General features: G+C 38.0%; 2 protein-coding genes across 3 annotated transcripts in view; one reads left to right on the forward strand and one right to left on the reverse strand.

Moving 5' to 3' along the window:
- PDE1A (phosphodiesterase 1A) overlaps positions 1–4884 on the forward strand; it is a 381016-nt gene extending 376132 nt beyond the window's left edge. The window contains exons 14-15 of the mRNA XM_068967526.1: positions 2439–2551; positions 4652–4884. Of these exons, the coding sequence (XP_068823627.1) occupies positions 2439–2509 (71 nt within the window). The 3' untranslated portion in view covers positions 2510–2551; positions 4652–4884. The remainder of the gene's footprint in view (positions 1–2438; positions 2552–4651) is intronic.
- A 20656-nt stretch (positions 4885–25540) lies between these two features.
- The window catches only part of PPP1R1C (protein phosphatase 1 regulatory inhibitor subunit 1C), a 122765-nt gene continuing 120451 nt past the window's right edge, over positions 25541–27854 (reverse strand). For both annotated transcript variants that reach the window (XM_068969545.1, XM_068969544.1), the window contains exon 5: positions 25541–25629. In XM_068969545.1, the coding sequence (XP_068825646.1) occupies positions 25541–25629 (89 nt within the window). The remainder of the gene's footprint in view (positions 25630–27854) is intronic.

The raw sequence follows: 27854 nt of genomic DNA on the forward strand, positions 1-27854 counted from the left end.
CTAAGCATTCTGGCTGATATGCAATTGACTGGTAATGTTATATATGTGCCCCTGGAAACATCTGGAATTTTACAGCTTCAAGGAACACATTTTTTTTTCCTCAGGGCTACAAAAGTCTTGTCTTGGGTTGGTCACAGTTTTAAATTGCTACTTTCCTAATTGTGTGTATGGAATTACTCTTGGATGTAGTCTATGTAACATTTTTGTAATGCTGTGTTTTAACCATTTGTTATTTTACTCCTCTTCCATTCTTTTTATTACTGGGGACTCTTTATCCACTAGAAATAAGAGCATTTGATTATTGGTAAATCTCAGTGTCTTTTGTCCACTGTAAAAGGTTCTCAAAAATTTTGAGATTACTTCATTACTTATATTTCTTTCTTTTAATTCAATCTATTTTTTTTCCACTCTGTTCTCTTCTATTCTATTTTCTTCTGTTCTAGTCTAGTCATAAGTAGCAAGATTTAAATCAAAAGTTTAAGACAAGGCTAGATGATAGATGTCAGAAACACATGAACTTGGGAAGCAGAAATTTCAAAGAAGATCCAAAAGTCAATTATAAGGTGCCTATAACCATCACCCAATTCAAATAATTGAAAAGGTCAGGTTGTTGATGATTAGAATAAGATTTGTGAGGAAGCGTTCTTTAATGCATTCTCTGCTATTGGGAAAGGTATAGAAATTCTTCCTCTTCATCTCAAACCAAAGGAAGATAGTTTCACCCTTGGAGAGCTAGAAGTAAAGGGGATATTGGGAATGGAATCTGTATCTTATGTGAGACATACAAAAGGTTAGACGGTGACAGATAAGCTGAAGGAGAGGAAGCTATGTAGATTTCAGCCTTTCCTCAACTAAATTATAGGAATAAAGGCCTAAAGACCATTTCATGTGGACCGAATGTAGCGAATCTGTATTTGGAAGCATGATAGGGCCTTAGGAGACAAAATCTGGAGAGGTACTAACACATTTCCAGGGGCTGTGGACATTGTGAAGGAACATGTGTCCATGCCAAGGTTGTGAGAAGTCTCCAACCATGGGCCTTGGCAAGAAGTCCCTGGAGAGCCCATGAATGTGCTCACACAGTAGTCAGCTCTACACCCCTGCAGGTCTAGTGAACCCAAAGCCACCCTCCAGTAGCAGTCTTAGCCTTCTCTCTCTTGCTCCAGCTTAGGGGTCCAAGGTAGCCAGCTGACAGGACAAACAGTACTGCTTGTTTCTTGCTTAATAAATCCTGCCTGCTTGAGCTTAAAAGAATAAAGAAAGAAAGAAACATCAATCCAGCTCTCCTCCCCCACCCCCCATGACCACAATTTCTAGGCTCTGCAACAAATCCAAGGTTGGGAAGAAGTCTTATCTGTGTTAAGGTTGATGTCTATTGTATGTGATTAGACCTAAGACACTGGCAATTTAATGTGATCACACGATGTTTTTATTATCTAAGAATGATTGGAAAAGTCCTGATACTACCTAAAAGATTGAACCTGAGACAGAAGATAAGTTCCCCTGCTAAGTATATTTTCAAGAGAGTAAAGGACAAAATAATTTTGCTTTGTGATAATACTCCCTAAGTTCTGTATCTTCTCTAATTTTATGAACTCAGTAAAAATCTATTGCAGTTGAGACAATGCAGTCTTACAATATATCTTGGAAAAACAATCTCAAAATCAGCTGGTGCAGTTTAATCATCAACATATTTTCAATCAAATTTTAGATGGAAACAACGTTCTATAATATGTGTCTATGACTATTTTCTGAAATATCAAAGTACTTTGAGTAATTGACTCAAAAACTAATTTCATCTAATTTTTAATTTTCTCACATAATAATTCTCTTTTATCTGTACATTTTGCTCTATGTTTCTATTTTTTTTTTTTATAGATTCTCTGCAGCCTCTCTAGAAATGTTGGAATATTTTCCATGCTATTTTTTTCAAAGTTTGTATAGAAGCTGAGTGATCCTAAGATTATAAATTCCATTAGTTTGTTTTGGCAGATGATATATCTTAAACATTACATTCTCTTATACTCATTTTTTAAAAGTCATAGCAACTAAGCAATGTGTGATATAAGACAATGAACATTAGAGGGTTTGTTTGAAAGAAGATATTTCAATTAAAATATTTGGAGAAAACATGCATAATTTTTATGTTTGATTTAATAGATGCTTGAACATGTCTCATCTGTTTCATTTCTGTATCTCCGGATTAAATTTCAACTTCACAAACTTGTATAACCACCAGAAGATGACTTGTATACTGTATCAATCCACAGGCTGAAAAGAAAGTATTTGGTATTTTTGAAGAAATGTGCCACAGATCCACTATAAAATCTAGTCTTCAGAGTTTCACTGATTGCTGCAGTTTCCTGACCTAATTAGGTTTTCTCCCTTCAGGTCTGTTTTGCTTTTGTTTATTTGCTGTTTGTGTGTTTATTTTTCAGGTGAACCTGGTCCCCATAAGAACTCAGATCTAGTAAATGCCGAAGAAAAACATGCTGAAACACAGTCATAGTCTGAAACACCTTAAAGACATCTTTCATTAAAAGGATGGGAGGTAATTTTATTGTTTAGATGAAAAATTTATTTCCAAATTGGGTGATTTGGAGAGTATCATTAGAAACAAAGTTATCTTATTTAAATGTCCCTTTGGATTCTTTTCTTTTAAATCTCTATTTTCTGAGGCAAACCCTTAACAAGTAAGCTTTAAATATTTACTGTTTAAGTTTACCTTTTCAAAGGATTCTTGACTTACTCAGCAATACAAATTATATTTACCGAGACCTTTTAGCCCTTTAAAAATAATAAGCTATATCCTATGGGGAGGTTTAATTCTGTTTTCTTCTACAGTACTTCATACAAGAAATATGAATGTTTTATACCAGTTTCCTTTTCTCCTTCATGTAGGAAATATGAGTGCTTACAGTAGATGATAATAACAAAGCAAGTACATATTATAAAACAACATCAATAGTTGCTCAAATCCATGGACATTGCATCAGTGGTTATCCTTTTAAAAATTCAGCTTCCAGGGCTCACCTTTGATCTACCAAATTATCAGCTCTGGGTGTGATGCTAATGTCTGTTTAAAAAGTATAAAAATGAGTCTTGCTATTGGCTTGATGGTAGAGGCAAGAAAAAAATGCTGCAGGTACCATATCAAGTCTTTGAGACGTTATTAGTAGCACCTCAAATGTCGCTTTAAATCGATGAAGTTAAAATGTGATTAGCCACAACTGTTTTATATATGCTGCATTTAGACTCGCTTATGGCAAAAAAGGCATTTTTTTAAGGAAATAAATTCACAAGAAATCATGAAGATATATAAAAGCTACATATGCCTAAAAAGCTCTGAATTCAGGTCCCCATTGCTGTCACAAAGGAATGAACAGAACTCCCAACACCACCTCTTTTTAATATAATGAAAGTGCCTTAGCATGGCTGCAGCTGTCACCACCACAGTGAGCTGTTTTATAGACGTTTTCCACTGAGCATCACAATAAAGAGAATCTTGCATTACGAAAAAAAAAAAGAAAAAAGAAAAAAATGTGGCTAGCTTTTAAGATGAATCATTTCCCAGTATTCTTGACTCAACTGTATGATTCTCTAATCGATACTGATAGTTTCACTAATAGCAACTATCAGTGTCATCCTATCAACTGTTCCAGAGTTGGTGACTGTGATTAATAGTTTACATATGAATTGTGGATAGAAACCAAATCACAAACTGGATAGAAATTTTAAAAACCAGCTCTATATTAAAATTTTTAAAGATATTGTCTTGTATTGAAACTCCAATACTTTGGCCACCTGATGCGAAGAGCTGACTCATTTGAAAAGTCCCTGATGCTGGGAAAGATTGAGGGCAGGAGGTGAAGGGGACAACAGAGGATGAGATGGTTGGATGGCATCACTGACTCAATGGACATGAGTTTGGGTAAGCTCCGGGAGTTGGTGACGGACAGGGAGGCCTGGCATGCTGCAGTTCATGGGGTTGCAAAGAGTCGGACATGACTGAGTGACTGAACTGAACTGAAATTGTATTAGTTAACAACAATTCCTCTCCATCACCTCCATCCAAACTTTAGACACACACACACACACACATACACACAAAAGAGATAGGAAGAGAAATTCCAACTGGTATAAAAAGAATATCTATCATTTTCTGATAAATCTCTTATTTTTACAAGGTCAGTAAAGTCCAACATGAAATTGCCACACAATAATTGATGCCCATATATGACTAAAACATGATCTTCCTTTTCATTTGAATTTTATTTCAAGATAATGAAAACAGCACTAAAATATTCTAAACCCTCAATTTTTCACAAATATTTTTCTCCTCTTTCAACACACACTCAGAACAGGCCATTTTATGAACTTATATAAGAGACAAACATAAATTTTGAGCTACTAATTCTAGCCACATAAATACACTCAAAGATGCTATCACAGATTTTGGCCAGTGTTTCTGTCATTGCTCTTTCTCCACAATTTGGCCTTCTTCAATCAAACCAGAGAAAATTTAAGGCAAAAGTTGGACATTTTCAAATTTTTATCACTTTGAACCCAGTTATTTCATAGGTGACTATGCAATGTATGTACAGAACGTGAGGCATTTAAAATTTTTACTTTCTTTCTTTGTTTTACACAGAGTGCTGTAACTACAAAACTTTCAAGCTTCTAAGTAAAAGGAAAGCAAAAACAAAATTGTAGAAAAATATTTTTGCAGCTCTGGGGCTATTTAGATTGTCCTTGTTGTTTTAAATACATGGGAACCAAGTGAGAAGAGGAGCTGCTCAGAAGTTGTAGTTGAAGTCCTAAGACAACAATGAAGCATCAGAGCGCGGACTCTGTGACCTGATGAACTCTTCATTGTAACTCGCAAGCTGGGAAACCACAGCGAAACCTGTTCCTGAAAGCAGTGAACCAGCCTGCATCCACCACTGTTATTGCAAAGCACTGAAGCATCACCCACATGGGGGTCATCACAATGCAAGTCACGCAAGACCTATGGTCCAAGATGACAAGAACCTCCAGCCCTTGTTGGAGACAGACACTAGAACTGAGAATTGGATTTGCCTTCTAGGGTGTTAATCCCATCAGGATGTAACAAAATATATTACAGGTCAAGGGATAAGGGACAAGAAGTGTGTGTGTTTGTGTGTGTGTGTGTGTACTCAAAAATGTCTGTGAAAATGGAAGCCCACACTCTTCTGCACAGAGAGCATTATTTGATGTGATTTATAATTTTACTACAAACAAACTACAGCCATTGGAGACTGCTTCCTTGTCATGTTTTGCCTGAGCATGTGCAGAGCCTTGCCTTTGTTCCAAATTGAAGAACTACCTTTATTTGTTATTAGCTGCCAAGAAAGGTCAAGACCAAGTAGGTGTTGTAATTTTCACTGTACAAACTCTTCAATGATTGTGAGACTGAATGAATTTGTTTTTGTGAAAGGTAGAAATCAGATGGAAAAGATCAAAAGTAGTCATCAATTAAAGAAGAAAGTGAAGGTGGATATGTCCATCCTAATGAGTTTTCTGTTGCACCTGCTTCTTCCCTGGGTTCCACAATGCTAAGCAATATTTTAGAAATGGATGCAATCAGAAGCTTTTAAATCTAAGTAGTGGGATTTTATAACTCACAACTTAGATATCTTTTCATGTGTAAGCCATATTCTATATGCATATTAGGTATGCATTATTCTAACTTAAGATATATTTGTGCATAGACTGTGTATAAGATGCTTTTAAATGTTCTGTGAATAAGGTCCTTAGCTTTTGTTTCACCTGAAGCATATGTAGAACACAGATAAATAATTGAATTGTATCGTAGATATTATAATGCAATTGATATTTTAAATGCAAGCAGTAAAGATTGATCTATAATGATGTGTGGCAGGGAAAATTTATAGATATGTACATCATGGTGACTTTTTGTCCTTTAACAATGGATTTCTTATTTCTATTTATGGAGAAACTGCAATTACTGCTTTTAATGTCTTTTTTAAGGTAGCTATTTACAAACTAGAAAATATTCTGCATTTAAAATAGAATCTGACTGTCTGGGAAGTCTAATTACTATTGTTCCTATTTGAGCCAGTTGTCTTTCATTAAAGGTATAGACTCTCTCAACAGAGAAATAAATTGAAACACTGCTTCTGAACTGTCATAGGAAACATGTCCACTTTGTTCCTATTAATACTTTAAGATATGTAGACTTTATAACTAAAGCAATAGAAGAGTATAATGAAGTCATTATTTTCTGTATATGGGTTTTAACCTAATTTTCCAGGTTATGTAACTTATGAAGCACTGTGACAGAACTTGCAGGGGATCCGAGCAAACGTGCTCCATCCCTTCAGAAGAGTTGTCACGCTGTTGATGCACTTATTCCTTTTAAACTAATCTCCCTGTCTCGCTTCCTCTTTCCCTCCTTCTTTTCGTGTCTTTACTTCTCTCTTCTGTATCTTCCTTATTCCCTCTTCTCTCCCTTTAAGACAGCCACTGACTTGTGTTAATTAGCAGGAAGCTAGAGGGAGGGTTGGAGAAGGCGATGGCACCCCACTCCAGTACTCTTGCCTGGAAAATCCCATGGACGGAGGAGCCTGGTGGGCTGCAGTCCATGGGGTCGCTAAGAGTCAGACATGACTGAGCAACTTCATTTTCACTTTCATGCATTGGAGAAGGAAATGGCAACCCACTCCAGTGTTCTTGCCTGGAAAATCCCAGGGACAGGGGAGCCTGGTGGGCTGCCGTCTATGGGGTCACACAGAGTTGGACACGACTGAAGTGACTTAGCAGCAGCAGCAGCAGAGGGAGGGTAGTGGTGCCCGCCCCTTCTTTCCAACATAGTGTTGAATCCATCGTGAAGAGAAGGATGGATAAATTTGACTCCTGAGCCTTAATTTTTTTGCTTAGCATTGTACCTTCAGCTACCCAACATATATCTAACAATTTCATAGGCCTTTTTATTTAAGCAGTATCTCCTTTATTTAATTTTTAACATGACAAGCTACAATTCTTGTTTTTATTCTGCTGTAATTTTCCATATTTTCCTATTATATATGATTGTTAAATAAATCTTACTGGAGGGAAAATATTGTGAACCATTTGGTGCCTGATGTAATTCGATTTGGTGGGGCATTATAAAGTTGATGAAATCAGGGAAAACCAGAAGTACATCATCCTAAAAATTGATATGAGTTCTATCAGAAAGTGATTTTTACTCTATGAAAGAAATGTTCATTGAACAAGTATTATTGCACCTATTATTTGCATGCTCCTGGCTAGATGCATGTGCATATAGGATTCTGGAAAGCTGAATCATTACTCTAGAAATTTCCTATTTTATAGAGGAGCAAATCTATACACATAAATAACTAAAATGCCACATGTAAAGTAATCAGGTACAAATAAAATGCCCCCTCTGGATATTAAAGGAGATAAACACTGCCCTTATTTTCAGGGCTTCCAAAAATGGATGGCACATGAGTTGACATTTCAATAACAAATAATAAACAAAAGCTCATATTCATAGCCTATTTTCTACATACAAGCTCCAGGTAAGCACTTAACAAATGTTATCTCTAATCCTCAATCATCCGGTAAAGTGGGTATAAATATGAGTAAGGAAATCATGTCTCAGAGAAAGAGCCTTGTCTAAGGCCATGTGAGTCTCCAGACTGGAATTGGTTCTAGAGCTCTCTGGCACCAGAGACCTCTTTTTCTTTCCACCGCATCTGTATAGGATGTGGCAGAAGCACAAAGTAAAGACGGTTCTGTGACGAAGAATAACGTGAATAAGGTAACACTAGAGAAAAAAAAAAAAGTAAAGGGTGTCAAGGTGAAGACCTGGAGAGTTTTAATTAACGCAGTTAAGAGGAACTGGCTCAGTATGCGTCACTTCTTAGGCTGTGTCTTCATGATGCTAAAGCATTCTCTATGAAAAAATGTAAAAATTCATCTAATCATCAGATACATGATGCCTAACTTTCTACTTTAAATATGATTCCATGATAAATTTTCACCTAATATCCAAAGGTTTTTGAAGGTCACATTTCAATTTTGAAAATAATTTAATTTTGCAGTGGCACCCCACTCCAGTACTCTTGCCTGGAAAATTCCATGGACGGAGGAGCCTGGTAGGCTGCAGTCCATGGAATCGTAAAGAGTTGGACACGACTGAACGACTTCACTTTCACTTTTCACTTTCCTGCATTGGAAAGGAAATGGCAACCCACTCCAGTGTTCTTGCCTGGAGAATCCCAGGGATGGGGGAATCTTGTGGGCTGCCGTCTATGGGGTCGCAGAGTCAGACACGACTGAAGCGACTTAGCAGCAGCAGCAGCAATGTGAATATAAAACATATCTTTCCTTTGGAAGATACATTAAGCCTTGCATCCTCTGTTTAATTGATTTCCTTAAATATCACAAAATTTATCCAGCATTTAGCACAAGCTGTAAACAATAATGAAAATATATACTTTAGAGTCAAAAAACAAACACCTAATGATACCCCACATTACATCCCTGTCCTTTCTTCAGAGGTAATTCCAAATATTTAAGACACAAATTCTATGTAGGGACCAACATGCATATTTAAAGCTCTTTGGGGAACTATTTGTCCTTTAGTAGCGTTAATAAATTTTCTAGGCTATTTCCTTACTAATTGTGATGGTTGGAGAACTTCCGTTGCCTCTCAGGCTGATACGTTTTTATCTCTAATAATTAAAGAGTTAATTATTTAGTTCTTGTCATAGTCTTACTGTGCATTGTATTATCTCTTACATTATCTCTTTTATCCCCTATAACTGCTCTTTGAGGATGTGTTATCCCCATCTTTGGATGAGGAACCACAGCAGAAGAAGGTAAATCATTTGTGCAAGATCACACAGCTATTAAGTTGAGGACCCTGGATTTGAAGTCTGAGTGTGACTCCCTAAACCACGAGGCAAACTGTATCTGGCCAGTGTGAGAGGATCAGTCCTGTCTTCTCCACCCAGATCAACCATTACCTTCCTTTTCTAACCTTTACTCCATCCTACTCTTTATTCTCTCCAGGTATTTGTCCCTAAAAGCTACCACTCTGAGAGGGCAGAATTTCTACTGACCAACAGCAGGGGCAAGTATGCTTGGGTGACCAATGAAATCATGTATTATAGCAGGAAAGGTGCCTCCTATTTCTCTGGATGGAGGAATTATTTCCCATGCTTAATATGTGACCTTAAATTTTTCCTTTTCAGATAACTAGTGGTATTCAGTCCAGACCTTTGCTACTGAAAATGTGGGAACTTTTTAGAGATGAAGAATCTCAGGGCCCATCCAAAACTTTTAACTCTAATTGGCCTTTTAAGATGATAACTGGTTGATTTCTATACATATCATTGTTCTATATGTTAATCAAATATTATAGAGATAATTCTAAGTACCTACCGAGCATTTAGACATGCAGTTTTTCCACCACACTAGACAAGAGCTCCAGAGTTCACACTCTTAACACTGTTCTACTCCCTCAAAACTAAAGCAAACCAAACCCCTACAAACTCCTAAACTGGCCAGTTACGATTTCTTCAGTTGTTGAGAAGCTTGCTAGGACATAGCACTTGGGTTGATTGAAAGTTAAGTTGTATTGTTTCTATAAGCATTAATGACCCATTTCCTTTTTTTCTATCAAGAGAGCATCGCATGGTTTGGATCTTTACCTTCTCGCATGTGTTCCACATTTGGCTTCTCTACTTCCAGCTCTTTTCACTTGTTCTTTTCTGCACACTGTTATTATATTGATTTTTGTATCTTACGTATGTACATACGTGAAGTTGCTCATTCGTATCTGACTCTTTGCAACCCCATGGACTGTAGCCTACCAGGCTCCTCAGTCCATGGAATTTTCCAGACAAGAGTACTGGAGTCGGTCGCCATTTCCTTCTCCAGCGGATCTTCCCAACCCAGGGATTGAACCTGCGTCTCCTGCATTACAGGCAGACACTTTACTCTCTGAGCCACCAGGGAAGCCCATTATTCTATTAAATCTCCTTAATTCATTCTTTGGAACTACCCCTCTTCTTCTCAAAAACACTTTATCCCTGTTTACACCAGGGGTCAGTGAGCCCTTTCTGTTAAGAATCAGGAAGTAGATATTTTAGGTTTTGCAGGCCACATCCCATAACACTGTCTTTCCTCCCCTTTTTCCTCCTCTTCTTCCTCTTTTCTTTCTTCTCTTCCTTGTCTATTTTTACAAGCCTTTAAAAATGTAAAAGGCAAGTATAAAAACCAAAAGCATTCTTAACTCGGGTCGAGAGTGGTACATCAAAATAGGCCCCCTGGCCAATTTAGCCCGGGGGCCTCTGACACTTGCTTCTTTTTCAGATGGAAGAGTTTGTACCCTAGCAGGAAAGAGTGAGGCTGCTGATGCCGATGTTGTCATCCCCAAGAGAGTAGCTTCCCCAGGGCCTGCACAACTGTCTGAGGAAAAGGGAGGTGATTATTTCCAGTTAGCCTGTCACCCATTCACAGCCCAGGGAGCAGTTTAGCAGAGCTGGCTCCACCACTGGTTCTCAACACTTAGAAGGCTTCAGCATCACCTGGAGGGTCTGTTAAACTGCAGATTCCTAAGCCCAACCTCCCAGAGGGCCTGAAGAGCTATGGACGGAGGTTTGTGACATTGTACAGGAGGCAGTGATCAAGACTATCCCCGAGAAAAAGACATGCAAAAAGGCAAAATGGATATCTGAGGAGGCCTTACAAATGGCTGAGAAAAGAAGAAAAGCTAAAGGCAAAGGAGAAAAGGAGAGAGATACCCATTTGAATGCAGAGTTCCAAAGAATAGCAAGGAGAGATAAGAAAGCCTTCCTCAGCCAGCGATTAGTGCAAAGAAATAGAGGAAAACAATAGAATGGAAAAGACTAGAGATCTCTTCAAGCAAATTAGAGATACCAAGGGAATATTTCATGCAAAGATGGGCTCAGAAAAGGACAGAAGTAGTATGGACCTAACAGAAGCAGAAGATATTAAGAAGAGGTGGCAAGAATATACAGAAGAACTATACAAAAAAGATTTTCATGACCCAGATAATCACGATGGTGTGATCACTCACCTAGAGCCAGACATCCTGGAATGTGAAGTCAAGTGTGCCTTAGGAAGCATCACTATGAACAAAGCCAGTGGAGGTGATGGAATTCCAGTTGAGCTATTTCAAATCCTGAAAGATGATGCTTTGAAAGTGCTGCACTCAATATGCCAGCAAATTTGGAAAATTCAGCAGTGACCACAGGACTAGAAAAAGTCAATTTTCATTCCAATTCCACAGAAAGGCAATGCAAAAGAATGCTCAAACTACTGCAAACCTGGATTTAAAAAAGGCAGAGGAACCAGAGATCAAATTGCCAACATCCGTTGGATGTTGGATCATCATCCGTTGGATCATTGTAAAAGCAAGAGAGTTCCAGAAAAACATCTACTTCTGTTTTATTGACTACGCTGAAGCCTTTGACTGTGTGGATCACAACAAACTGTGGAAAATTCTTAAAGAGATAGGAATATCAGACCACCTTACCTGTCTCCTGAGAAATCTGTATGCAAGTCAAGAAGCAACAGGTAAAACTGAACATGGAACAACAGACTGGATCTAAATCGGGGAAGGAGTACGTCAAGGCTGTATATTATCATCCTGCTTGTTTAACTTATATGCAGAGTACATCATGAGAAATGCTGGGTTATGAAGCACAAGCTGGAATCAAGATTGCAGGAAAAATATCAGTAACTTCAGATATGCAGATGACACCATCCTTATGGCAGAAAGTAAAGAAGAACTAAAAATCATCTTGATGAAAATGAATGAGGAGAGTAAAAATGTTGGCTTAAAATTCAACATTCAGAAAACTAAGATCATGGCATCCAGTCCCATCACTTCATGGGAAATAGATGGGGAAACAGTGACAGACTTTATTTTCTTAGGCTCCAAAATCACTGCATATGGTGACTGCAGCCATGAAATTAAAAGACGCTTACTCCTTGGAAGAAAAGTTATGACCAACATAGACAGCATATTAAAAAGCAGAGACATTACTTTGCCGACAAAGGTCTGTCTAGTCAAAGCTATGGTTTTTCCAGTGGTCATGTATGGATGTGAGAGTTCGACTATAAACAAAGCTGAGCACCAAAGCATTGATTCTTTTGAACTGTGGTGCTGGAGAAGACTTAAGAGTCCCTCACACTGCTAGGAGATGAAACCAGTCAATCCTAAAGGAAATCAATCCTGAATACTCATTGGAAGGACTGATGCTGAAGCTGAAACTCCAATACTTTGGTCACCTGATGAGAAGAACTGACTCATTGGAAAAGACCCTGATGCTGGGAAAGATTGAAAGCAGGAGGAGAAGGTGTCGACAGAGGATGAGGTGGTTGGATAGCATCACAGACTCAAAGAATGTGAGTTTGAGCAAACTGCAGGAGTTGGTGATGGACAGGGAAGCCTGGCATGCTGCAGTCCATGGGGTCACAGAGATTTGGACAAGAATGCGGGACTTAACTGAACTGACCTCCCAGAGGGTCTGATACCATGAGTCCGGGGTAGAGCCTAAGGTGATGCTGATGCCATTGGACTAGAGATCTCACCTAAAGAACCAGTGGTTTATAAATAAGCAAGGCTTTAACACTTTAGCATAGTATTCAAAGTCCTTTGCAGTCTAACCCCAGCCTATCAGTTTAGCCGTAGCCTTCACGACACCACTCACTGCTCCTGGACCTCAGGTATGCCCCGGACATGACGCCTCCTCTGCATGGATCTTGCCACTCCCTTTGCCACCTTTACCTGTCACTGTCCCTCCTTCCTCCAAGGACCTGAGAACAGAAAGCTTCTTCTCCCAGAAAGCCTATTATCATCGCTCTGGTCAGAACTCTCAGACCTTCTCTTCTGGATGAGCACATCTCATACCCCTCTGTGCAGGGAACTTGCAGTTCTCCATTTCATGTGTTTGCTGCCAGACTTTAAGATAAAGAAGCACTGAACCTACACATAGTAGATATTCAGTAAATATTCGTTAAATAAATGAATATGAGTAAGTAAATGAAGGTAAGAATGAAAAGTTTATTTTTGTTTGTTCTGATATATGATTGAGTTAATCTTTTTCAAATAATATCTCTAGTTAATTCAATCAAAACAAGACTCACTTTTCAGGCTTTTTATATCTACATAATTCCAAGAATCCATTTGTGTTTTTTCCCCCCTCTCAGAACAGACAAATGGCAGGGGGGTGGTGTGCATTAATTCTTAATAGCTTGCTAAAAGTCAGTTCAGTCGCTCAGTCGTGTCCGACTCTTTGCGACCCCATGAATCGCAGCACGCCAGGCCTCCCTGTCCATCACCAACTCCTGGAGTTCTCTCAGACTCACGTACATAGAGTCAGTGATGCCATCCAGCCATCTCATCCTCTGTCGTCCCCTTCTCCTCCTGCCCCCAATCCCTCCCAGCATCAGAGTCTTTTCTAATGAGTCAACTCTTCACATCAGGTGGCCAAAGTACTGGAGTTTCAGCTTTAGCATCATTCCTTCCAAAGAATGCCCAGGACTGATCTCCTTTGGAATGGACTGGTTGGATCTCCTTGCGGTCCAAGGGACTCTCAAGAGTCTTGTCCAACACCACAGTTCAAAAGCATCAATTCTTCGGCACTCAGCTTTCTTCACAGTCTAACTCTCACATCCATACTGGATTATACAAGAAAAACATTAAAGTCTCCCCATCTGTCTCTTGTCTACCATTGGAGAGATGGGTCTGCTGGTGCAGAGACATATAAATTATAGCTAATCTTACCAACTTCACAAGAAGAAAAGGTCACGTTTCCTGGGTGATTCATACAGGAAACAATACAAGCTTCAGAGCAACACTGGCCTTAATTCATAATATGTCTTTGGTAGTTGGTAGCTGTCAAGCTTTACATTTCCTAACTTCTCACCACAGAGACTTTGGTAGAATGGTAAAATAACAGTGAAGAACATTTAAAGGACCTAGACTGTACTTGACACATTGTTGGTTCGAAATTAACAGAAGTTAATATTAGTTTATTTTTATCCAGGTGTTGTTATTTCTTGTTGAATTGTATGTGGAAGACCTGAGGCAATAAATATCTCATCCAAAGACAGAATTTGGCCCTTAGTTCAATTTCAGACTTTGTTGATTACAGTTTCTGTGATCTTGGCCTCAATTTTCTCATCTGTGAAATGGAGATAGTAAGAGTACCTATTTTATAGAATTACTGGAATGATTACATGAAATGACCCATTTAAGGTACTGAGAATATCCACTGACATATAGAAAAGTTGAAATAGTATGAACTATAAAAATAAGGGTATCAGGAGCTCCGCCTCAGTCCTTTGAAATTAATTATTGCTTATAGTTGCATGGTTTTTACTTTAGTAGCAATATCCTAAAAGTCTACATGATGGAGAGGTTGTTCCATGTGAAGAGTAGGCCAGCTATTTGATAATAGAGGTCAGCATTTAGGTCCTTGGCTTTTTAGAAAAGCAAAATCACATATAGATATATGAAAATACAGTTTGACCTATGAAGACAGATAACAATATTGATATATGTCATGTGGATATTCAATTTTAGGGACTTTGTAAAATTTAAATATTGAAACACATCAGCATTAAGATAAAATATCAATAACCTTTAGACTTTCTGAATGGAGTTAAATAAAACACACGATTAGACAATCCAAGTGTACTTAGAAGCAACAATAGCAGTTTCTCAAAAAAAAAATAACCCTGCAGGCAAACTTCTCATTAACAAAAATTTTTTTTAAAAAGCTCTCTTTGGTGGAAACAAAAAAGGGAGGAGAACTTTGATAATGTGGAAATTGTGTGAGAAGAGCAGCTGTGTCCACTAAATGTGGTAAGTCAGATGCCTTCTAGGAGCCAAGTGGGTCAACAATGAAACCATAATCTTCCAATGCATGGGAGACGAGAGGGCCACTAGAAATAGCCATGGTGCAGAAGACACATTCAGAAGGAAATGACTTGGCAGGTGTGGACAGGAACTTATTAAGAGCAAGTTGTGTGGTCAGGGAGGGGAGAGAAAAGGAGCCGGTCTTGCCTCTGCCTTGGCCTCTCTCTCTCTCTCTCTCTCTCTCTGGCTCCTTTCCTTTTCCACCTCCCACTGCGCCACAGTCCTACGCCCTCCTTTGTTTTGTCTAGCTTATTCTGGGTCTCTCCCTCCATTCCCACCTAGCTTTCTCTTAACAAAAAATAATTTGAAAATGATAACTTAAGGGAATATTTGTTTTAAAAGTGTTTTAATTCTGTGTGCTTAATTTAATAGCAAATGGGTTAAATCTCTTTTTGCCCTTAAAAAAAAAGCTCCATTTGTATTTCAGTGTGTTTACATTATGTACATGTTCATATACAGTTGTGCACATATACATATTTTTTATGGGCTTCCCAGGCAGCTCAGTGGTGGTGAATCTGCCTGCCAGGGCAGGAGACACGAGTGAGATCCCTGGGCTGGGAAGATTCCCTGGAGAAGGAAATGGCAATCCACTACAGTATTCTTTGCTGGGAAAACCCACGGACCTAGGAGCCTGGCAAGCTACAGTCCATGGGGCTGCAAAAAGGCAGACACGACTTAGTGACTAAACAGCCGCAAGAATAATGTTTAAAACACCAGACAAATATAACAAATAAGTGACAATCTCATATAGGAAATTTATGTCCCATTAGGGCAAAAGAAGAAAGATGAGAGCAACATCTGGTAATGTGATTAATACGATTAGGGAAACATCCACAGAATTTACGCTGCGGGGGAGATATAATGGGAAATACCCATTTACTGCAATGCCTTGACAAGTGCTGCTGCTGCTAAGTCGCTTCAGGCATGTCCGACTCTGTGTGACCCCATAGACGGAAGCCCACCAGGCTCCCCTGTCCCAGGGATTCTCCAGGCAAGAATGCTGGAGCGGGTTGCCACTTCCTTAGTCTCGTGTAAATAAAGGAGAGAAGATATTCTCCTATAATTCTTGAAGAGTTCTTTAAGCATCTGCAAGTAATTTTTGCAAAGTTCTTATTGTTCCACTGCTTTGATTCATAGTTATACCATTGCAGAGGGAAGACAGATTAATAGGAAATAAATATACATGTACATTTAATATAAATTTTGCATGTCACAGGAATCTTTATAAGGAAATGAAGATCCAAAGAAACAGATCAGAGTGTTTTTGCTAGGACTGATGAAGAATGGACAGCCGTGGAAAAATATGACAGGTTAAGAAGTGTGAGGTGAATAGAGGAAACGGGGAAGCCTCTAACGCCTGTGTGTTTGGATTCTTCTGAGAGTCCCTTTGTCTTCAGAAACAAGGATCCTCCTCCCCAGGTACAGGGAGGACACCATTCATGTGAGGGTTTTAGGTCTGTTTCAGTGGAGAGGGACAGCGAGAAGGTAAGAGTGAGCCTCCTGTGTCCGTTTTCTCAAAATCCTCCAACTCAAAATGTCCAGCATGCCCTGGTGCCATATTTGGGAGTAGTGTGTCCTGAATCCCGTCACTACTTTTGAGAAAAATGGATTTTTAAATTCCAGCGAAACTCCTTCCTCAATTAGTTTGAGGGGAGTAGCAGTTAGAATGCTCTATTCGGTTCCTGCTTAAGCAGCATGTTGCTTTTTAATACTATAGTATCTATAATATGTTCTCTATAATTACTCATTTAGGTCTGAGGTAATTATTATTTACATTTGTTTTACATTTTCTGCAATATGTAATCTGGGAGATGGTATGTGAAAAATTATCATTCCTCAAATCCTGGAAGAGAGATGGGGAAAGATAATTTGATAATAAAAAATAACAACTTGTGCAATTTACTTTTATTTTACAAGTTATTAGAAATTAAGAAACAGGAACAACTTTAAAAGATTGATGTCTTTTTTTCTCTAAGAATAGATTGTACTTAGGATTGTCATAAACTTGGCAAATCCTTTTTTTGTAAGATATTAAAGGCTATTTTTTAACAGACACTTGGTGTGCTACAGTCCATAGGGTCTCAAAGAGTCGGACACAACAACCACAAACATAGAAAGGGCTTTCCTGATGGCTCACTCGGTAAAGATTTGCCTGTAGTGCAGGAGACACAGGTTCAGTTCCTAGGTTCGGAAGATCTGCTGGAGAAGGAAATAGCAACCCCCTCCAGTATTCTTGCTTGAAGAATTCCATGGACAGAGGAGCCTGGTGGGCTACAGTCCAAAGGGTTTCAAAGAGCCCAACCTGGCTGAGGGACTAGGCACACATGCAAACATAGAAAGGATTCTAAGTGTGCCAAATGCTTCAAAAGAGCTTCAGATTTTCTTTTGTATTGGCCATAGGTCATTTTATTTTGAAGTCAATGTCAAAGCATCAAAGTAAAACTCAGGTTCTTCTTCCCACCCCAGTCTCAGCAAAATTATCCCCATGTGCTTTGTAGAAAACTTACTTCTAAGTCAATCTATAATGCACTATAAGAAAACATAAAAACCTATGGTTTCTAAGGAGGATAGGCTTTTTCATCCTAAAAACTATTACAACTTCTCAAACAGATCATAAGATAGTGGAAGAGTTTGTTGGACCGTTGGTTCATTTAGGGCCACTTTCTTTGGACTCTAGTTTCCTGTTCTATAAAATGAATCCTACCCATCATATATATTTAATGTGATTATTACCTGAAAAGAGGTGAGGCCTCTTTATTAATTGTAAAGAACTGAGCATATAGTTGCTAGCAGGATGGCAACAATAGGAGCCTTCTCATTTTTATAACTCTGACATTTAAATCAGTAGTTTGTATGTAGTAGACTATCAATACGTGTGTGTGTGTGTGTGTGTGTGTGTGTATTTGTGGAAATAAATGGAATCAAAACCAATAGCATTTGAAAAAGAAGCAAAGGAATAACTAAATATAATGGAATTTGAAAAACAGAAAGAAAATTAAAAGCGGCCTTATAGTAAGAGAAAGTTCACTGTGACCCCATGGACTATATAGTCCATGGAATTCTTAGCCTTTTCCTTCTCCAGGGGATCTTCCCAACCCAAGGGCTCAAACACAGGTCTCCCACATTGCAGGTGGATTCTTTACTAGCTGAGATACAAGGGAAGCCCAAGAATACTGGAGTGGGTAGCCTATGCTTCTCCAGCGGATCTTCCAGACCCAAGAATCAAACGGGGGTCTCCTGCATTTCAGGCAGATTCTTTACCAACTGAGCTATCAGGGAAGCCCCTACTCCAGAAATAGAAAAACTGAAAATGAATCACTTAAAATTTACTCAAATTCAAGATGTCACTTTTGGCTATAGAGAGAAATAAATTGAAATGAAAAAGAACTTGGCAAATAGTGTGGCATCAGTGACTAACCAAAAAGTATATATATATGAAGGAAAAATTTATGAAAAACATGTCAATGTTTATGTATAAAATAACGAAAGTACTTCAGAGAGCAATCCTGGAGAAAGAAAAGAACACATGATGATGGAGTTGGAAGTAACGATGGTGATGGGTATTTGTTTTGCGTTGGTATTTTTCCAAGCACAAGTAGGAACACAACACTAAGTCAGCTTCTGTTTGTATTCAACCCATTTTGCACCTGGAGGACAAAAAGAAAATAACTATTACTTCAGAATACAGGGGGAATATTCCAGAGAATTTAATACCATGTCATGTAAATCTCTGTAGAGGGAAAAATCTGCTATGCATCACTTAAAGGCAAGAAACTTGTATGCTTAGATAAATTATCCAATTGGTGATTTGTGGGAGGAAATTTTTCCTGGAAAGATTTCCTTTTAAATTTTAAAAGATAAAAATTTATCACCAGTTTTTAGACCATTTTCTAAGAAGTCAAACGAGAAAACAATTGGCTACAATGCTAATGCTGTTACACGCATGCATACTATACATACATGTAGTATATGTGTATTTCTAACTTAAGCAATTTTGTTCTTGTGGCTGTCAGACAAGCATTCAAAGATACCCCTTTTCTCTTCTGATTGCATCTTCCCTTAGTGCTGCTACTTTCCATCTGTTCCCATCTCTTCTGTCCTTTGCTGCTTGTCTGCAGTTCCTGAAAGAGCCAGAGCGGGAAACAAAGGTCTTAGGGTTGGAAGGGGCCTCACATGATCATCTGGTTACCCCTCCCCTACATCATTCTCCACATTTCACTGATTAGGAAACTGGGTCCCAAAGAAATTCAAGAACTTTTCCAATATCACACAGTTAAAGAAAAAAAGCCACCGTCTGCTACATCAGCTCCTTCTATTTCCTTCCAGAATTTATCACTGTCTGAAATGACCTAATTCACTAATTCATTTACGTACATATTGACAGTCTTCAAATATTAGAATATACATCCAAGAATTTAAGGACCTGAACTATTCTTGTGTCCTCAGCGCTTAATGTCCTTTACATCATAGGCATTCATTGAATAATAAACTAGAATATTGGTTTCTTGTTTCCAGTGTATAATTTTATAAACTCTACCAAATTATCCTATGAAAAATGGTACAGGATAACTAAGGATATCAGACCTGTTCTAGCTACAGGTCTGTCATAAACATGAGCCCAATTTATACATTTTAAGCAGCAAAAATTTCTGTTGAGTATTAATGTTTTCAACCCTTTGACATGTATAAGTAGCTTATGCTTCTTTTACATGCTCCAAGGAAGAAGAAAGTCCATGAATTGTGTTCATTTGGTAAACACATACTGCTGGCCACTCAATGGATACTCATACTCACTTCATACCCTATAAAGAGAATTTTAATTTAATTGGAAAGCGGCAAGGTACCTAGAGTCTTTTCCTTTCTCTTCCCACTGTTCTTTCTGCTTGAGACAGACCAGATACTTGAAATAGCCTCTCTCTTAGGGCCACAAAGTTACAATTTTGAGATGTTCAGTTCAGTTCAGTTCAGTTGCTCAGTCATGTCCAACTCTTTGCAACCCCATGGACTGCAGCACCCCAGGCTTCCCTGTCCATCACCAATTCCTGGAGCTTGCTCAAACTCATTGCAACGAGTCAGTGATGCCATCCAACTGTCTCATCCTCTGTTGTCCTCTTCTCCTGCCTTCATTCTATCCCAGCATCAGGGTCTTTTCAAAAAAAGTCAGTTCTTCGCATCAGGTGGCCAAAGTATTGGAGTTTCAGCTTCAGGATCAGTCCTTCCAATGAATATTCAGGACTGATTTCCTTTAGGATTGACTGATTGAATCTCCTTGCAGTCCAAGGGACTCTCAAAAGTCTTCTTCAACACCACAGTTCAAAAGCATCAATTCTTTGAGATCTTAAAGACAATGAAAAGTACCCAGATGCCCATTGGTGTCTGGAGCCACAATCCCAGCTCTGAACAGTTTCCTGCATGATATAAATAGACCTCTATCCATTGTTTGCTGGTTTTCTATTATTTGTTGTTAAATGCTGTTCTAAAAACAATGAAGAATCATTTGCTGAACATACTCTAGAATTCTGTTATTTTTCAGGATTCTAACATGATAATGCCATAATCTCCTTGGGCTCACTGTGCTCATTCCCTCAAATTATACTCATTTTCACAAAGAGTTAGAGGAATGGAAAAAATTTGGTAAGTCACATGTGTAGATTGAGAAGAAAAGTGAAAATAAATCCAATACCATTTTAGTCTTCTTTCTCCAATTGTTTTCTTCAAGTTACCAGGCTTCGAGTTCCTTCCTTCACCTCCTTTTCTCTCTAATCTACTCTCATGTTCATCTTCTCTCTACAGACCAAGTCTCCATTATCTGCATAAATTAAGTATGAAGTGCAGTGAGAGAAGTGGCCTGCACCAAGCTCTGTATCCACAGAACAAGGGAGCCTCACGCTAAATGTCTAGGACAGTTCTATGGTGGAATGGTAGACTCTTCAGAAAATGCAATCAGGCACCTGTGCATCCATGTAGATTATTTCCCTTAACTCATACAACCTTGTAAAGTAGATTGTACCTCCATTGCTATGTGAATTCTATGGGATGTTTGCAAGGCTTCTCACCATAATTATTTACAATTTGCAAAACCAAAGATGCTCACCATCATTTTTCAAAAGCTCTTCTTACTCTGAAATTTAGTTCTTCAGAATGTTATGAAGACTAATAATTTAATTTCTTCAACAGATTTCACATTTCAGTAACATACCCATTTTTAATGCAGGAGACATTAGCGACGTGGGTTCAATCCCTGGGTTAGGAAGATCCTGATCCCTGGGTCAGGAAGATCCCCTGGAGGAGGACATGGTAACCCACTCCAGTATTCTTGCCTGGGAAATCCCATGGACAGAGGAGCCTGGCAGGCTACAGTCCATGGGGTTGCAAAGAGTCAGACATGACTGAAGTGACTTAGCACAAATGCAGGCATGCATACCCACCAGCTTTGAAGCCTGGTTTTTAGAATCAAGGACTTAGAAAACTAAGGATATTTCTTTCCCATCCTCCTTCAGAAAAGTCAAATACTCAAAATTCCATGTAACCATTAAAAACTTCAATGTAGTTAGACATGCTTTGCCATTATCAGTTTGCACTTTACATTGTTTGCTTTTAGATATGGGTAAATAAACAGAATTTTTAAAGCAATGCAATGTAAGTCATTTATTTAGGAATTCATAAATCCATACTTCTACAAAAAAAACTCTGTGATACTTGCACTTAAGCTATTTGCTATGACAATACCCCATAACAGTGTTTCTAAAACTTCACTCAATTGTATATCACTTTTGTGATTTTGAGGTACCACTTCTACCATGATTATTTAACACCTTTTAAAAATATTGATTTAAAATATACCCACACTTTAAGCTTGTCTCATCCTAAGCAACAATAGCTTAAGGATTTGTGATTAAGTATCCTTTCTAATATATAATAGTATCTATAAATATAAGAATAACTTGTCCGTGGCTAACCTAAAATCATCCATTTCCACAATATAGACAGCACTGGTATAATTGAAATACAATTTAAAATGTATTGTTTTGAATGAAAATTTAAAAGAATGGTGAAACTTTTTTAAGAACAGAAAACTGTCTGAGAATTTTGTTTTTTATAAAGATGCTTACCCTGTGCAACTCTGGGAAGAAAAGGGAGTTACAAAATTATTGTTTAATAGAAATAAGTCTTGCCTAAAATTCTGCTCTACCCCTCTATACTCTCTGCTTCAGTTCCTCATTTTTCAGTTCAGTTCAGTTCAGTCGCTCAGTCGTGTCCGACTCTTTGTGACCCCATGAATCGCAACACGCCAGGCCTCCCTGTCCATCACCATTTCCTGGAGTTCATTCAAACTCACATCCATCAAGTCAGTGATGCCATCCAGCCATCTCATCCTCTGTCGTCCCCTTTTCCTCCTGCCATCAATCCCTCCCAGGATCAGAATCTTTTCCAATGAGTCAGCTCTTCGCTTGAGGTGGCCAAAGTACTGGAGTTTCAGCTTTAGCATCATTCCTTCCAAAGAAATCCCAGGGCTGATCTCCTTTAGAATAGACTGGTTGGATCTCCTTGCAGTCCAAGGGACTCTCAAGAGTCTTCTCCAACACCACAGTTCAAAAGCATCATGTTTAGAGGGATTTAAAAAATGCTCAGCTAATCCATCTGACTTAATCTTTCCCAGATTCAGAGTATGCAATGGAAGAGTATCAAAGAACAAGTGGCCAGCATGGTAAGAGGACTGGGAGGAACTGATAGAGTATTATCTCAGAAAAGAGACCACTTAGGAGATGACACTAGAGTGTTCTTCGGTATCTGAACAGATTTGATATAGGAAAGGAGGTAAAGTACAGGAGAAGGAGAGAGATTAACACACAAAAGAATAAAGTTCCTTGGCTGGGTTGGGATTCAGCTGGAGCTAATCAAGAGTAAGAGAAGCAATCACTTGTCTGTGCTGTTGTAGAGGATGTTCTGGAGATTTGGTTGACAGTCTCAGGCCCTTTCTCATTCTAGCAGTACTAATAGACACCAGTTATTAAATACTCATTATGCTGGGCTAAACTTTCTATAGGTCCGTCTCTTTTAATTTTCACAATTACCCAATAAGGGTAGGTAAGTATGATTGCACTCTTTTTACAAATGGAGATACTGAGTCTAAAACTTGGTAGAGGTTGAATTTGAACCTAAATCAGTAGACTCAAAGCCCACCTACTAACCATTATATTACATTATAAATGTTGTCTGGGAAGGAAAAAGTTTTTGTTTTGTTTCGCTGTGTTTTGTTTTGGTCAGAAAACCTTTCAGCCAAACTGAAGCCAAGTTGTTACTATGAAAAAATTTTGCTGTAACCTGTAATTGTGTGAAAAGGACCCTGAAAAGCCATTATCTCAGCTAGTTTCCTTGAAATCTCTGAGAAAGTCAACACTTTTCCAAAGGAACACTTAGGCTTTTAATTGTGATCTCCTTGTTTTACAGGTAGAGAATAAAATAGAAGAAACCAATAATCCTGAAGGAAAATTATTCTTTTAATTTTGATGTCTTTTTATTTTTAAAAATGGAAAACAGAAGAATCCAGAAGCCATGCTGTTTATTTTCCCACGATGTTACAAAACCAGCAAAAGCTTTGGTTTCTTTTGTTTGTCTGAATCCTTTTGAACAAACATTTATAAAAATATCTGTTCATAAGAAGGGAAGGGCAGTTTTATTTTTTAGCACCTCAGGGTACCTCAAATAATCTCAAGGGGTATCGGGATGTTTTCCAAACACAAATAATTCAAAATCACCTAAATATTTGCCTTAATCAGCTTTTAATCAGGGAAAAACTTAGAAAATCAAATAAACAGTCACAGCAGGTGGTCTAGAAACTCCAGAAATTTGGGGTGAAATTGGCTTCACAAAAACAAAACAAGCCAGGGGAAGGAGGGAGAAGAGAAAGTAAGGAAGGATGAGAGGCAGGAAAGAAGGAAAGAAAAAAGGAAAAAAGAAGGAAACTTGGAATAAGTATTCATACATACTTGAGATACTACTTGTCAATGAGTTTTGCATTTATTTTCTTGGGGAAAATATCCTAAGGAAAATGATTGTTGTCTCTATTGCACTGGCTTATACATTCACCCATTTCTTTTAACCTGTACATTATAAAACCCACAGTCAAAATTAAAACCTGTAGTTTTACTCCTTTGCATCTTGATACTAAGATCCTACAGTAGATTTCACATTTGATTTTTTCTTCCTATCTTAATTTAACTCTTTACTGACTTTTGAGAAATCGTTTTAACTTAATTTTTTTAATCAATGAAACATTTGAACTTCACTAATATTATTAATGTGAGAACCAAATTGGGCATTCCTTCACCTCCATTAGGCTTCCAGGTGGCTCTAACGGTAAAGAACTTACCTGTCAATGCCACTGGGACTTAAGAGATGGGGATTCGATCCCTGGGTTGGGAAGATCCCCAGGAGGAGGGCATGGCAATCCACTCTAGTATTCTTGCCTGGAGAGAGAATTCCATGGACAGAGGAGCCTGGAGGGCTACAGTCCATTAAATTATGTGGTACAGATACTTTACATTATAATGCAATAAATAATATTGTTCAGGATGCCAGGACTTTGAATTATCAAAAGCGATATTCAATAAATGCATACTATCTTGGAAAATCTTGCTTTGCACTGATGTTTCTCTGCCAGTTCTGTAGTGGAGAAATAATCTTTCCTCTATTTTCATAACACCTGGCAAAGTACCTTCTTAGAAATAAACTCACAAAAAATAGCTGTTGAATTAATAAAAGCATGAATTAATGAAATTTCTTATGATAATAGATTGATAAAATCTAATTATTCATTAAAATGCAATAGGAAACACCTCATATTTCAAGTAATAGCCAAAAATAAGCAACAGGGAAGATTTGGCATGTTTTATTTTAGAGTTTTAATTCTTCTTTCTGAATAACTAGTGGAAATGATATAAAAAAAAATACATCTCTCACAGCTTAGAAAATGGAGAGACTTCTGTGGTCCTTTAACCATTAATGTGTTGTTGGAGAGAAAAAGATGTTTAATATCTAAAGATGAATACCTTTTGATATTTTGAATCAAAAAATCTGGCATTTCTTAGTCATTTTGAAATAAATACCATGTACCATTAAGTATACAGAAACATGATAAATGCAGAGCTTAACTTAAAAGTTTAATTAAATTCCTCTGTAAGTTAAACCCAGACACGAACTCATGTCTAAAGATATTTAATATTTATTTTTTTCCTTTAGAGTGATGCTATTTACATTTGACCTTAGAAGGCAAATTGTATCAGTAGGACATCAGGGATTAAGCTGGGCAGTATTAAAGTTAGAACACTCACATGTTTGCAGATTTTCTATGTTGTTAAAAAGAAAAATCACTGTAAAATAAATACTTATTCTTTAATTGTAAGTATCGTAATATGAAACAATCTGTAGGTAGTTCTAAAGTTCCATCAAGGGGCACTTCCCAGGAGGTGTATTACTATTGTATGAGTATGGAGAGCAGAGGTGGAAGTCAAGCAGTGGCATTCCATGGGATATTCAGAAAGGTTAATAGTTCAGTTATTCCCAAGAAGCCTTCTTGTTGCAGACCCGTAATTAATGGTCCCACTGCTGCACTCTCTCGTTCACGCCTTCTTCCTCTTCAGGGAATGCTGATTCATTCTGGCCTTTCATATGCTTAACCCCTGAAATTATAAAAATTATGCTCAATTTATTTCTGGCAGATTGACTGCTTTGCTCCAAGAGATAAAGACACATTGGTGTTTATGTGTCTATGTGTTTTCTCCAAGAATCTAAACACTCAGTCCTATATAAACCTTTTAATTAATTCACTGAGGGATAAAAACACACCCAGCCCAATTTCCATTAGAGACAGGCACCTTTTGTAGTAATTAAACCTTCTTCATTAAGAATTGCATCACTGCCTATTAAAAATCTGTTAACTAAAAATCCGCTCTCAGGCTCTTATTGCAATCGTGACATATCACTTAGTTCAAATATTTCTTTTGGCATCCATGAACTCTGTTACAATGAGGACCATTAGAACCTCAGGAACAAAGAGGTCTGTGTGCACCATTTCTGTAACTTGCAAACAAAAAAAGAATCAGAATATTGTTAGTCTTCTTTAGGAATAAAAACAAATGGGTATGATTCTGAAACTTCTGTATTAACAATTCTTCAGTCACTTCCCCCACAACCTACACAGAGGAAAACCACTGTCACATCTTTGCCTGCTATGTAAGCTTATATGATCTGGCTTCTCCCTACCTATCTGGCCTCATTTCCACCAGCCTTTCCTGCATCCCCCTCTAACAGTAATTTATCCCCTCACAATACTAACCTGCTCTTAAACATTACAGATCACTCTATCTGTGTTAATTGCTCAGTCGTCTGATTCTTTGCAACCCCATGGACTGCTGGGCTCCTCTGTCCATGGAATTCTCCAGGCAAGAATACTGGAGTGTTCTAGCCATACTAGCCATTCTCTCCTCCAGGGGAGCTTACCAACCCAGGGATCGAACCTGGATGCATTGCAGGCGAATTTTTTTTTACCATCTGAACCACCAGGCTGCCCACAGGTCACTCTAGGCTCCCTCAAACCTCCATCTTTTTCTCATTCTGTTCTCCTTGCCAAATAGCTTCTTCCTACTACCCACCTGATAACCTCTCACTCATCCTGATCTCAGCTGGCCTCCTCTGTGAAGGCTCCCTAAGTTCTCCAAGTGGACCTCCTTGGTCTTTCAAATATTTCCCTCTGCTCTGGGATCACTTTCTTTTGTATCAATTACTTTATAGAACTATATTTGTTTACATGTCTTTCTCACTAGAACAAACTTGCTGATGTCAGGATTACGGAGTTTCACTTTGGAGTCCCAGGCACACAGCCTGGCAAACAGGAGGTGTTCATTAATACTGATTGTATAAATGATTGATGGAATTAATGATGTGACACTTAAATATATGTCTTTGGAAGTTCCATACTAATGTATGTTCAGATTTTTTTTCAAAATTATTTCAAATTTGGGGTATAAATCAGAAGGAAATTACTACAACCATACTTTACAAAATTATCTTTCATTTCACTTGGGTCTATTCTGCTAAAACATCATGCTAGCTGACACTCTGCCTTATAGTGGTGCTTAACATTGAAAAGTTTATAGATATTATATTTTTCAGAAAATTGGTTTATGAGATTTTTCTAAATATTACTGGAAAACATTATAGTTAGAATTAATGAATGAAAGGAAGTCACTCCTCTTGTATACTATGAAATGAAGACACTAAAAAAAAGAGAGAGAGAATGGGTTTGCATATACTGTAGTCAGCAAGCCTCAGAGAACCATTTGACAAGGAATGACATCCCTGGGCTTGGGGGATTATCTTGAAAATATATTTGATTGGTTGTAATAATATATAAATACTTTAATTTCATCTGCAAGCACAGATCCCTCAAAGTCACCATAGAGAGAACTTTGTTGTTAACAAATGGTACTTATTTCATCTTGGTATAGATTACATAGGAGAAAAAGAGATCTAAATCCTAAGGAGAAGGAAAGGGAGTTTAACAAGCATTCAATCAGCCACTCTGCTAGAGTCTTACATACCTGAGTTACTAAACCTCATAACAACTACACAAGAAAAATACCTGGATGGTGAAATTTAGATTCCAAGAAGATAAATGATTTGTTCAAGGTTACAAGGATAGTAACCTCAGTGACATCAACAACCACAGTTATGCTGATGATACCACTCTAATGGCAGAAAGAGAAGAGGAACTAAAGAGCCTCTTGATGAGGTTGAAGGAAGAGAGAGAAAGAGCTGGTTTAAGACTGAACATTAAAAAAAAATTAAGATCATGGCATCTGGCCCTATTACTGCATGGCAAATGGAAGGGGAAAAGGTGGAAGCA

Source organism: Capricornis sumatraensis, chromosome 3, assembly GCF_032405125.1.
Source record: "Capricornis sumatraensis isolate serow.1 chromosome 3, serow.2, whole genome shotgun sequence".
NCBI lineage: Eukaryota > Metazoa > Chordata > Mammalia > Artiodactyla > Bovidae > Capricornis > Capricornis sumatraensis.